Consider the following 13,077-nt stretch of genomic DNA (forward strand, 5'->3'; position numbering starts at 1 on the left):
CTTTTGGACTCACTAATGCACCAACAGCCTTCATGGACTTAATGAATAGGGTGTTCAGGCCATTCCTAGACCGTTTTGTCATCGTATTCATAGATGACATTTTGGTATACTCTCGGACTGAGGAAGAACACATGTGGCACTTGAGGATGGTGTTGCAGACTTTGAGGGAGCACCAGTTATATGCTAAATTTTCAAAATGTGAATTTTGGCTAGAAAGCATCTCAGTCTTGGGACACGTGGTTTCTAGTGAAGGCATTCAAGTGGATCCCAAGAAAATTGAGGCTATAACTGATTAGCTTAGGCCTACAACAGTCACTGAGGTGCGAAGTTTTTTGGGCCTAACTGGCTACTATAGACGTTTTGTGCAGGATTTTTCCAGGATAGCAACTCCCGTAACTAAGTTAACTGGGAAGAATATTCCATTCATTTGGATAGATGATTGTGAGGAGAGTTTCCAGAAGCTTAAGGAGTGTCTAACCACTGCCCTGTTTTGACATTACCGATGAGTGGTGAAGGATATACCGTGTACTATGATGCCTCCAGAGTTGGCTTAGGGTGTGTTTTGATGCAAAATGGAAAAGTAGTGGCTTATGCTTCAAGGCAGCTAAAGAGGTATGAGCAGAACTATCCCACCCATGATTTGAAAATGACGGCTGTAGTCTTTGCACTAAAAATTTGGAGATACTACCTGTATGTTGAAGTGTGCGAGATATACACCGACCATAAGAGTTTAAAGTATATCTTCCAACAGAGGGATTTAAATTTGAGACTGAGGAGATGGATGGAGCTTTTGAAGGACTATGATTGTACCATCCAGTACCACCCTGGGAAGGCCAATGTAGTAGTAGATGCTTTGAGTAGAAAATCTTCTGGCAGCCTGGTGCACATATTAGCAGAGAAGATACCGTTGATTCAGGAAGTATATGAGTTAATGGATCAAAGTCTGATCTTAGATCTTTTAGATGAGGCGGTATTGTTGGCCTATTTTTCAGTGAGACCAGACCTGCGAGATAGAGTCAGAGTTTCCCAGCACAGAGATCAACAATTGATGAAGATCATAGAAAGAGTACAGCAGGGTAAAGGTGGTGAGTTTGGATTTGCCAATGATGGCGCCCTTATGCAAGGTTCCAGGATATGTGTGCCCGATGTGGACAATCTTAGAAATGAAATCATGCGAGAGGCACACTATACACTGTACAATATACACCCAGGCTCCACCAAGATGTACCATGATGTGAAAGATAGCTATTGGTGGAATGGCATGAAGAGAGACATAGCGGATTTTGTGTCCAAGTGCTTGACTTGTCAGAAGGTGAAGTTTGAATACCAGAGGCCGTCAGGGAAGCTGCAAGATCTCCCTATCTCAGAATGGAAGTGGAAAATGATTACTATGGATTTTGTGACTAGGTTACCTCGTACCACGCGGGATATGATTCGATATGGGTAATTGTAGACCGTTTAACTAAATCAGCTCATTTCTTGCCTGTGAAGACCACATATTCTATTGCACAGTACGCCCGGCTCTATTGCATAGTCAGATTGCATGGAGTTCCTGCTTCCATAATATCTGACAGAGGGCCCCAGTTCACTTCTTGGTTTTGAAGGAAGTTGCAGGAGGCACTTGGCACACAGTTAAACTTTAGTACCACTTTCCACCCTCAGATAGACGGGCAGTCCAAAAGGAAAATCCAAACACTGGAAGACATTCTTCGCATGTGTGTTTTGGATTTTGGAGGTCAATGGGATGATCAACTACCCTTAGTGGAGTTTGCCTACAACAACAATTATCATTCCAGCATAGGGATGGCACCCTATGAGGCACTATATGGAAGAAAGTGTAGGTCTCCTCTGTGTTGGACGGAAATAGGAGAAGCGAGGGTGCATGATGTGGACCTAGTGCAGTACACTTTAGAGATAGTTCCTTTAATTAGGGAACGATTGAAAACAACTTTCAGTAGGCAGAAGAGTTATGCATATCCTAGACGGAGGGATGTAGAGTTTACAATAGGCGATTACATGTTCTTGAAGGTTTCTCCGACAAAGGGAGTCATGAGATTTAGAAAGAAGAGCAAGTTGGCACCTCGGTATATTGGACCTTTTGAGGTTACTAATGGAGTTGGAGCAGTTGCCTATCGGTTGGAGTTACCACCCAACCTTTCTCATGTTCATCCTGTATTTCACATCTCTATGCTCAGGAAATACATACCTGATCCTTTTCATGTGTGACAACCAGATGTAGTAGAGCTGAAAGAAGACTTGACATTTGAGGAACAATCTGTAGCCATAGTGGACTACTAAGTGAGGCAGCTAAGATCAAAATAGATTCCTATGGTTAAGGTTTTATAGAGGAGCCAGCCAATGGAAGAGTGCACCTGGGAGTCAGAGCGGGACATACGTAGCAAGTACCCTTATCTATTCAATGTGTAATTCTGTACTTTATTCTGCCTTATGTAAAATTCGAAGACGAATTTTCGGTAAGAAGGAAAGAATGTAACACCCCTAATTTTTAAATTTATTATTTTATGGGTAAATATTAATATTTTATTTTATTTAAATTTTAGGAAATTATTTGAAATTTTTCAGATTTTAGAAATTGGGTTCGATTTTCTAAAAATATAAGACTTTGATGATTTTTAAAAATTAATTTAAAGACCACGTGGAAAAACTAAAAATATATTTGGACACTACGAATTTTTCTGAGTTTTCTAGAATTTTTTTAAAATTTTTGGGTCACGTTTTTGGTTCCAAGGTAGAGTAAAAATTCAAAATTTTGTATCCTGAATCGGACCGACTGAATCGAATCGGACCGATTGAATCGGACCCGCCTTTTCTTTTTCTTCTTCCTCCTCTCTTGCGCACGCTCGACGTCTCCTTTCTCTCTCCCGTTTTCTCTCTCCTTCCACCTCCCCTTGCTGCACTCCCCACTTGCCGGCCCGTTGCCGCAGTCCTTCCCAGGCCCCGGCCCCGTTCGACCCTCCAGGCTGTCGAAAAAATGCGCGTGAAGTTCCCCCTGCGCGTGCGCGATGCTTCACCTTCCCAGCCAAAATTCGGCCGATCCGGCCATCGATCGGACCGGGTCTTGTGTCAAAACTCTTATACACCTCGAGAGCTTTTCATGAACACCAAGAACACTAAAATCCATCGAGCGGTTTGCCTAATTTTTGTCCGGAAAGTTTTAGCCCATTTCGATTTTTGGACTAGATTTCTCACAAACTGTGAACCCCATGAGAAAAACGAGAGTACCGCAACGCTCCATTTATCAAGAGCTTCGCGGCAATATAAATTTCAAAATTTTCCGACACCATTTTTTTTGTGAGTCCCACAAAATTTTGTTGTATTTTTCCGAGCACTAAATGAACTTAGAAAATTTCGTAAAAATTATATACTAACCCCTGTATTATGGGCTTCGTGTAGGTACCTTCTATTCGCGAAAATTCAACTATTGCCTGGGTTTGTACATTTCTGGTCAGATAGACAGGCTACCAAAAAAGTCTTAGAATTGGGTCGAGATTTTGGCTACCCCACCATTATCAGACGTCCTGAGCGTGTCCCCGGGGTCGGAATCGGTATAGGTAAACCTGAACCTAACTTTTTCTTAATTATCTAGTGCTTGAATGGGATTAAAAATCCATAAAATATTCGTGGTAGCTTAGAAAATTATAATTCCTTTTGCATTAGTTTAGTAATATTGCTAAGAACAACGGAAAAAATTTTAGAATTTTTAGAGCTTATTTGGATAGTTTTGCAAAATGGTCAATTACAAGGACTAAACTGTAATTTTACATATTGTGATTGATGACTGTTTGGATGGGCCTAGGAGGGGCTGTGTGATGTGATTGAGTTGTGAGTGTATGGTTTGTGGATATAGAAGTGCGTTTTTAAGCCCTTTTGCAGGTTGGGTAGGTCCTAGGCATAGGAGAGACTCTGCCAGATTTTCGGTACGACTTAGGACATCTTTAGTCTTTTCTCAGTTTGTATTGAGTAAAATGTATTAAATAATTATAATAAAATTGTCAGTTGAGCCGGGACAGCCTTCCTCTTCCGCCCAGCTCCCACAGTGACTTTGATTGAGTCTGTGAGTAAAATATTAATTTTAATTATAATTTCGATATTATTATATATTCAGGTATGCTCATGCATCACTTATATGTATATATCTATGTAGTTAAACACTAGGCACGTTTTATATTGCATTCTTCATTGATGAGTTGCCATAGGTGTTGTTTGTGGTAATTTGGAGCAGTGTGAATGCATTGGCGTGCGTGTGGTATGGTGTTGGATATGGACAGGACGGGTAGACACAGCTTGAGGGATACTCGATGGGATCCGGTCTTTCAGGGTAGATACGGCTTGAGAGGTTCGCTGGGACCCCGTATTTGGTTTATTAAGCGAAAGTCCAGCTTGAGATCTTCGCTGGCAGAGGTTGGATTAAGAGGGCTGTATAGAGGATCAGCTCCCATATATAGTTTCTTTGATAGTGTTGGGTGTGTAAGTGCTCCAAATTGCCTTTTTGATGTGATTTGTATGAAATTTATGACGATGTTGCCTTTCACTCTACAGAGTGCATTATCTTTAGATAGCTATAGAGATTATGGTTAAAATTGATATTTTACTCTCTGAGTCGAACGCTCACTCCTGTTCACCTAATTTTTTTTTTCAGGATACAGGAGGTTTATTTTTGAGTTTTAACCTGTTCCCATCCCTCGCAGGTTGCCTGTTTATGTTATGATATTATATAATTTTTATTTACTCCTAGAATTTTGCATGTGTTAGAAATATTTATTTGATTGGGTCTGTAATATAATTGTCATGTTGGACCTTTAAACTTATTAAATGTATGTATGGTTGGATTGGATGAGGGAGCCGAGTTTCCATTTATTTTTATGACATTTGATTATGTGGAGGGTGAGCTGAACTCCCCAGTTTATTATATATATATTGTGTTTACAGGTCGGGCGAGTAAAAAACTCCTCATTAAATGGTCCATGTTATAGCCGGACTCTGTCCAGTTGAATTCTTGAAATTGGGCCCAAATGGGCCTTAGAGTTGGGTTAAGGAATAGTTAAGCTTACTACGGGCCTCGAGGGCTTTAGGCTGGCCCAGGTCTTAGTGCCGATCCTGCCCATAGGTTGGGTCGTGATAATATATCACTGTTTGGCTCCATAATTTTTTCATAAGCTTAATCTAAAAAATATTAAAATTTGATATTCTTATGAAGAGAAAACTTATACTTTTATCATTATACTTATATCCAAATAGTAAAGTAAAGTACCTGATACCTCTAAAAACCAAAAAAAAATTCATCGCACTCATAATGAAGAAAATACTAAATCTTCACAAAAAATGAAATAATAAATTTTATTAGAGAAAAAGATAAAACTCAAATTTATCAATAAAAATAGATTGAAAATAAATACATTTATTCCAAAAAAGATACAAATCTTGAGATTAAATACACACACATAAAAAAGAAAAAGAAATGGTAACTATCGATAAAAATACTCACTGGTAATCACCTCAAAAGAAATCATAAAATTTATCATTTTTTGTTATTGATTTCATTAATATTTGAATTTGAAACTTCATAAATTTGAAAATATTTCAATATCATTAAATTAAAATTTATTAAATATTATCTTTCTTTTTTTATTAAAAAAATCTCATATTTTATAATTAGAGTTTTTAATTTTAATTTTGCGTACAATATCCATGTGGAACAATTGAATATCTATATTTTTTTAATTTTATTATATATAATTTGATGGGTTATTTTATTTATTTAAAAATAAAAAAGTTGAAATAAATATATTAGATGTATGCCATATTTAATGTTTTTTGTATATATACTACATGAGATTTCGTTAATTTGGTCATGTTCACAATGAGTCCATTAGTCTAAAGGTGGATAATCCATTGAACCCAAGTTTATTTGTATACAAGAATCCTAGCTAATAGTTAACACCGCCTAAAACCCATATAGGTTGTGTTGTACTTACTGCAAAACCAACTCTTTTATATGCCAATCAAACCTTAAAATAGGTCTTTTGAGATCTCACATTGTGCGGTGAGAGTATGTGTGCATGAGTTATATGGAGTCAAAAACTCTATTAAAATTACCATCATTTTGATAGCGGTCAAATCCTGTCCCTGACTTATGTGTTACTTGCCTCTTGACAAAAAAAAAAAAACCTGAATGAAAACAAGGGAGGAGTAGTGTCCACGAGTAGCTCTGGTTGAGGTCCGTGAATGAATTGGGCGTACTCAAGAGCTGATCCTTCAAGATTCCACATCGTGTGGTGAGAGTGTGCATGCTTGAATTATATGAGACTAACAATTTTATCGAAATTGTCATGGTTTTGAGAGTGGTTCAATCTTATCCTTAACTCATGTGTGTTACTTACCTCTTGATAGAAAAAAAACCAAACCTTAAAATAGATTAAGACCATGTGGCCTACCCTCTTTGCCAATTGCCATTAATTACAATACATGTTGATCCATAATTAATTTGATTATGGATAAAATAAGAGAGGATGAAGATGATTTGGTCAAATATTGAATATTTTGGAGAGTTGGCACAGGCCTTTTTCTGGAATATTTAGATGCTAATTTAATCTTTCCTGTATATCAATTTTATGTTTAAGGGCATGTTTATTTATGGAAAATAGTTTTTTATTTTTATTTTCTAAGAAAATTTTTATTTTTTTTTATAAAAAAATAAATAAAAATATAAAAAACGTGTTTACTTCTTAATAATAAAAAAATTTTTATAATACAAAAAATTAAAAAAAATTGTCATATCTTTTATAATTAAAAAAATAAATCATTATAAAATACATTTAAAATTCATTTTATAATTAAAATTATTTTAATATGTTCTATTCATTTATTTTATAATAATATAATAATTATTTTTTATCATTAAATTTTTTTAAATAATTATTTAATTTTAATTATAAAAAATTATAGTATAATTTTTATTATAAAAAATTCATTGTTTTTCATTTGAAAAATAAGACTTTTGTTATGAAGGAAAACAATAAAAAAAAAACTTAAAACTGTTTTCTCATTGTTTTTAAAATTTTAATTAAATTTTAAAAAATTAAGAAAACTAATACAAATTTTTTATTTTTTATTTTTTAAAATTTTCAGATAACTACTCTAATTTTTTTATAATTGAACAGGGCTTAAACTTTTTATGAACTGAATATTATCTCTTGAATAAAAAAAATTATTTAATCTTTTAAGCCTCATTTGAATTAAAAAAAAAAAAAAAAAAACTACATTTTCTTGGTTTTGAAAGCCGAAGACTTGAGCAACTCAAGATGAATTGGGCTCATGGCCAGAAATCTAGCAAGGCCTATGATTTCCACAGACTTATACAAATAGACCCTGGGCTCAGCACGTTGGGCCACTGCCGCGATCTGTGCCTTTTATTTTTTTCTGCTGGGGGAACTCGCAGCGTCGAAAGAGGCGCACATTAGCAGTTAGTATATTCTATTGTCTCCCATTTTCGAAGCTCTGGCTCCTCCCGTCAAAAGAAGACTGTTTGCTGATCAATCTGTAAGCTTTCGCGTAAAACCCCTTTCTTTTTAAGGTCTTTCAGTTGACTTGTCAATCAAAGCAATCATTTTTATTTCAATTGTGGATTCAGATGGGGACTGTTGATAAAGTTGTGGAAATTGATAGCTTGGAAAAGGGTTTATTGTTGGAATCGCGGGGCGGTGCTTCTGGTGAAGATACTGAATCTAATGATGACACAGTACTTTATACGGCATCATTTGAAGAGATGGAAGAGAAATTTATCAAGTACCAAACTGTTCAATGGGTTATGTACTCATTGCTGCTAATATTGGCTTGGGGTATTGGGTTATTCATGCTTCTGTATCTTCCTGTACGGAGATATATCTTGCGGAAAGATATTCGGTCCAGAAAACTATATCTCACTCCTAATGCCATTGTATACAAAGTAAATTAGAGTTTCTTCTTTTTCTTGGTGCATTGTCATTGCATAGCAATTTCTTTTGATTGAAAATTTAATGGGTTCATTGCTTTTTCCTGAATTGGAGTGTATTCTGGATGGATGAATGTGGGTTCGGTATAATTGCAACTATTTTCTTTCTATCACACAAAGTTATGCATGATGTGTTATTGCATTAGTTGATGCTTTGGTTCTTTAGTTCAGGTTACAAAACCAGTAGCATTTCCTTGTTTTGGGGTGTTAAAGAAAGAGAAGCATGTTTTATTACCTTCAGTCGCAGACGTCATAATTGAGCAAGGTATATGTTAGCAGAACTTAATCTTGCATTAAGTTTGGATTCTTTTGTTGATCTGTGTTCATCTTCACCTTTAACTATATTTTTTTTTAATAGGATGATGAAATGCCTATTATGAAAATGAGTGCTAAATCTATTCATAATTGCTAAATCTATCTAACATAATAATTAATCAAAACCTCATACAATTCATGATGACTTTGAAGATATACTTTTCTTTAATCATTTTGGTTGACTTTAAACTTTGTATAACCTCCACTGGGAACATGAATAAATATATACTTGAAAAGCATAGGCATTGCCAAGCTATTTTATTTCACTCTTACGATTTTCTTTATTCTAACGCTAAAATTTATATAAAAAAAAACGTGTTACTTCCCAGCATTTCTTTGAGATAATTCTTCCTTCCTTATGATAGAGGGTTCATTTCTATGTTTTGCCATTGTTTCAATAAAGTTTAATAAGTCTTGTGCAATTACTGTCAGGATATTTACAGTCTCTTTTTGGCATCTACTCTCTGAGAATTGAGAATGTTGGTGTAAGAAGGCCACCAAGTGATGATGTTCAAATTCAAGGCATTGCAAATCCAAGTGCTTTCAAGAAGGTACTCTCTGTCTGTCAAATATTAGTGGCCATAAATTACTTGAAAAGAAGAAATTTTGACCACTTCTGTGCCATGGTGTCCTTTCCAGGCAGTGTTGACTCGGCTATCGAACATGAGAAGTGAGCTTGGGTCTAGACGAGTTTCCACAATTGAAGACATTCCTAGTTTGAGGATAGGTCACCCATCATCCCCTTGGGTATGGCAAATCACTTTAACTAGTTTCTTCTCCCACCTTCCTTAGGATGTTTTTAACATCACCCTGACATTCTTGCATGAGCAAATGAAGAACTTTTAGATTTGAACATAGTCAACCCATCATTATGGACATGAACCTTCACTGTTGTCACTTGTCAGGGTCTTCAATTCATAAACTTCTTCCTGATGTTGTTGCAGATGTCTCCATCAAAATCTCTCAGGCATGATTTGATTCCTAATTCGGGGGGCCTAATGCTACTACAGAAACTAGAGGAAGTCGGAAATTCTGTGAAGGTAAAGCTGAATGACATTCTTTGAACATTTTTTTCATAATTTGTTTTGATCTTTCTTGTTATTGACTGGTTTCTGGTGTTATCCTGCAGAGAGTTCAAACTTTAATTGAGGAGCAGCACTCTCAATCATAAGAACCAATTGATTAAAGGTTAGTGCATTTGTAGTTTTATTTTCCCTTCCATTGGAATTTTCTCTTTGCTTATAGGGGATAGCTTTTTTTTCAAATTCCAATGTCAAATAGTCCATAGTTGGGAGAATTTAATCTGTTAACAAAATATTAAATTCCCTCGGCTGTAAATTGCCGGTTTGACCTATTTATCATTCCTACTGCATGGTAGTGGCTACCAAGGAGGCATTGCTACTAAAGTTCAACTTGCTTAATGCAAAGGGTTTTGGCAAGTAAGCTCAAGTACCAAACAGCCCAATGGGTTATGTATCACTTAAAAAAAAAATAGGTGACTACCAAATGATAATGCATATGTGATTTTGTTCTGCAGGATACAATCTTGAGTCATAATATTAGAACAAACCATTTTGCTGAAGTGGTTATGAAACCTGATAAAAGAAATCCAGGAGTGATAATTTTCTCTAATGGTATATAAATTGATGAGTCAAGTTCAAGTGAGATATTTTGTACTCGTCTGAATTTACTTTTGGAGGTCAAAGTTGGTTCTACTCAATACTATATATTGTTGGTTGCATCCGATGAATTGGTTCATGTTTGTTGGTCCTGAAGTGTAAACATTTCATTTGAGTGATGGTTATGGCCCTCTTTAGGGAAAATTACATAAATGGTAGCTTAAATTCTTTTCATCTTTAATTTAAATAATATAAAACTCCCTATGATATTTAGTAGCCAGTTTCTAGATTATTTTTGTCGGTATGACACTTCTTAGATTAAAAAAGACATTTTTTTTTCTATTAGTTTGACACTTATAAAAAAAATAATAATAATTGTTATTTATTTATCTACAGCCCCATTAAATTGCACAAAATGACACTTCAGTAATCCAGTACTTGTTTACCAAAACTATCAATATGTGAAAATATAATATTTCATTTTGACAAATATCAGGTCGGTATAAATAATTTAAAATTCAGCTATTGAAAGTTACAAGTAGGTTTTATGTTACTTAAAAGGCGGGTTTATGTTATTATATTGTTACATATTTCTAAATTGAAATACCATTTGTATAATTTATCTGCTCTTTTATTGTTGTATTTGTGTAGTAATTGCGTACAATATTCTTTTCTGTTGAAATCCGCTTCCTAAAATCCCCCAATTGCAAAGCACTTTTTCACTTGGCTCGAATCTTGGATAAATTTTGACAACTGTTCCTGAACTTATCTAGTTGTAACATTACAGTCCATCAACTTAAAAAACATAAAACCTCATCAACTTTTAAATTTTGCACAATAAAATTCTTCTAACCTCCAATTATCAATTTTTCAATTAGACGTGGGCCTAAACAGTTTCAGCATGGAGTTTAGTCAGTATTTCTCTTTTCTCTCTCAAGTTATATGTAAATTAAATCATTTTTCTCTCTATAGACAAAATAAATTTTCATATGTAAAGAGAATAATTTTACATTTTGTATAAGAGAGGAGAGAGAAATGTTGATTAAGTGTCATGCAGGAGTTATTCACATCAGTTTCTAACTGAAAAATCAGTAATTGAAAGTCAAAGGGATTTTACTGTGTAAAATTTGAAAGTTTATGGAGTTTTATATTATATTTTAAAGTTAAAGGACTGTAGTGTTACAATTATATAAGTTCAGGGACAGTTGTTGAAATTTATCTCTCGAATCTTATATATGGGTTAGTTTTGGCTCCCGTCCTCGACCCTGAACCGGAATTGGTGTTCTGGCTTGGCAATGTGAACATGGGAAGGCGCCATGTGAACCGAATCGCTAAAAGATTGAAATTGCTGATTCTGATTTGGAATTGACTTGGACCGGACTGGTGGCCAGGTCTACTTGGAGGCTAATATATTGATGGTTCTGTTCTTTTTTGTCAATGTAACAAGGTATCTTCTTCAGGTGTCTCTCACCGTTTGACTCAGAGAACAATTTAAACTAAACAGAATGTGGTTTAGTTTAATTAAGCAAAAACCCGTAGAAAATATTTAATCATTACAAAAAAGTTAGCTTATGTATAGGTGATGTTTGGTAAGAATGTAATTAGATTTGGATAATTATATTGCATATTTGATTACATAATTTGATAACATATTAATAGAATGATAATTAAATAATATAATTAATTATACTTAAAAGTAATGTAACAATTATTATACATAAAAATAAATATAATTATGATTATAATTTTTGTTTTAATTTTTTCATTTATTTTTGTCATTATCATCATTATCATCAGTTATCATTGTCACTATTACCATCACTATTACTATTTTGTCATCACTAACCACTCTTATCACTACTATTATTTGATCACCGTTATTATCACTTAGATACTATTACTGTCATCACTATCTGGCCATTATCACCACCATTGCCAACACTATTATCATATTATTATCGTTGTTACTATTATTACTATCACCTAACAACTATTATCGTCATTGTCATTATTACTATTACCACTTAATTAGCACTATCATTCAATAATTAATCACTAATCACTGTAATTATCATTAATCACTTATTTTTAATATTATAAATAAATTAAATATTAAAGTAAAAATTATCTTCGCATCAGGTTGTTTATATTTTTATTTATAATTAAATATAGAAATATAATAATTATATTATATTATAATTTTAATTTTATTTAATTATATTACATTACATTATGTAAAATTAAATATAGCCTTAATGATTATTACTACTTTGGTATCCATTCGAGCCCACTTTGATCTGGCCTTTTTAAAGTTCAGGTTGGTTTGGTTGGAATTTGGACCTCCTTTTGTAAAAGGTCTAACTGAGTCGGTCCATGCATACTGTGTATGTTTTTGTTTGAGTTGGGCTTAAGATTTAAGTTAAAACTTGGGAGTTGAAGTCAGCTTGGTCTGATGACCCATGCATGGCGATGGCATATTAAGCAATGATTACATGGGTCTAATTCTCTCAGAACTCCAGCCCAGTTTGTGTCTCTATTATGAATTTACTATTTATTGCCCATCAGAAACTGAAACACACACGCAAGATGCAAAGCCACAAGGCGGAAAAAGCCCACAAGAGAGTACACAATTTCAAGTCACGTGAAAATTGAAATGAAAGGATTTGCTTGGAATTGGATAATGTGAATGTCGGCAAGATATTTTGCTTAGCTTTGCTTTTTGCGCAATATAATTTTTGTAAATGCAAATAATAAATTTTTGTAAATTTTTAAAAATAATAATTTTTGCTTTTTGCACAATAATTTTTGTAAATTTTTCTCTTCATCTCCCTTTTCTTGCTCTCTCTCTCTCTCTCACACACACATTACTACCTTCCTTTCTTTGTTTGTTTGCTCTCTCTCTCCCTCTCTCTCTCTCTCTCTCTCCCTTCATTTGGTGCTCTTGCTATCTCTCTCTGTCTCTGTCTCTCAACCTACAGTTGGTCTTATGGGGTGCCTATTTGAGTGGTGTTTGATAAATAAGTGGGGTTTGTCCCTATATGTTTTGACTTATTTCCATAATTAATAATTTTGTGCTAAGTGTAACTTACGAAATGATATATCATATTTTTATCTTATTATACTATTACCAAT

At 34.2% G+C, this 13,077-nt stretch overlaps 1 protein-coding gene across 9 annotated transcripts; it reads left to right on the forward strand.

The window, feature by feature from the left end:
- Positions 1–7,401: 7,401 nt before the first annotated feature.
- LOC110644585 (uncharacterized) lies at positions 7,402–11,535 on the forward strand. 9 transcript variants are annotated; one of them, XR_002492852.2, is made up of 9 exons: positions 7,402–7,560; positions 7,652–7,966; positions 8,183–8,276; positions 8,759–8,877; positions 8,966–9,073; positions 9,232–9,366; positions 9,456–9,514; positions 9,705–9,765; positions 9,864–10,186. XR_002492852.2 is itself a non-coding variant. In XM_058145909.1 (8 exons), exons 2-7 carry the CDS (start codon positions 7,652–7,654, stop codon positions 9,495–9,497), a joined length of 813 nt encoding a protein of 270 aa, XP_058001892.1. In that variant the 5' UTR covers positions 7,402–7,560; the 3' UTR covers positions 9,498–9,514; positions 11,190–11,535. The 9 variants fall into 9 exon arrangements, 7 of the variants coding, with proteins under 7 accessions (XP_058001892.1, XP_021653134.2, XP_021653133.2 ...); XR_002492851.2 differs by having other exon boundaries at positions 9,456–9,765; XM_058145909.1 differs by lacking the exons at positions 9,705–9,765; positions 9,864–10,186 and adding an exon at positions 11,190–11,535.
- The last annotated feature ends 1,542 nt before the right edge of the window (positions 11,536–13,077 follow it).

This window comes from Hevea brasiliensis, chromosome 4 (genome assembly GCF_030052815.1).
Source record: "Hevea brasiliensis isolate MT/VB/25A 57/8 chromosome 4, ASM3005281v1, whole genome shotgun sequence".
Lineage (NCBI taxonomy): Eukaryota > Viridiplantae > Streptophyta > Magnoliopsida > Malpighiales > Euphorbiaceae > Hevea > Hevea brasiliensis.

Bases quoted from the DNA above. Each gene is read 5' to 3' on its own strand.
- LOC110644585 (XM_058145909.1), top strand. From the start codon at position 7,652: ATGGGGACTGTTGATAAAGTTGTGGAAATTGATAGCTTGGAAAAGGGT. The intron at 8,277-8,758 runs GTATATGTTAGC...AATTACTGTCAG, and splicing joins AGACGTCATAATTGAGCAAG to GATATTTACAGTCTCTTTTT. The intron at 9,367-9,455 runs GTAAAGCTGAAT...GTTATCCTGCAG, and splicing joins AAGTCGGAAATTCTGTGAAG to AGAGTTCAAACTTTAATTGA.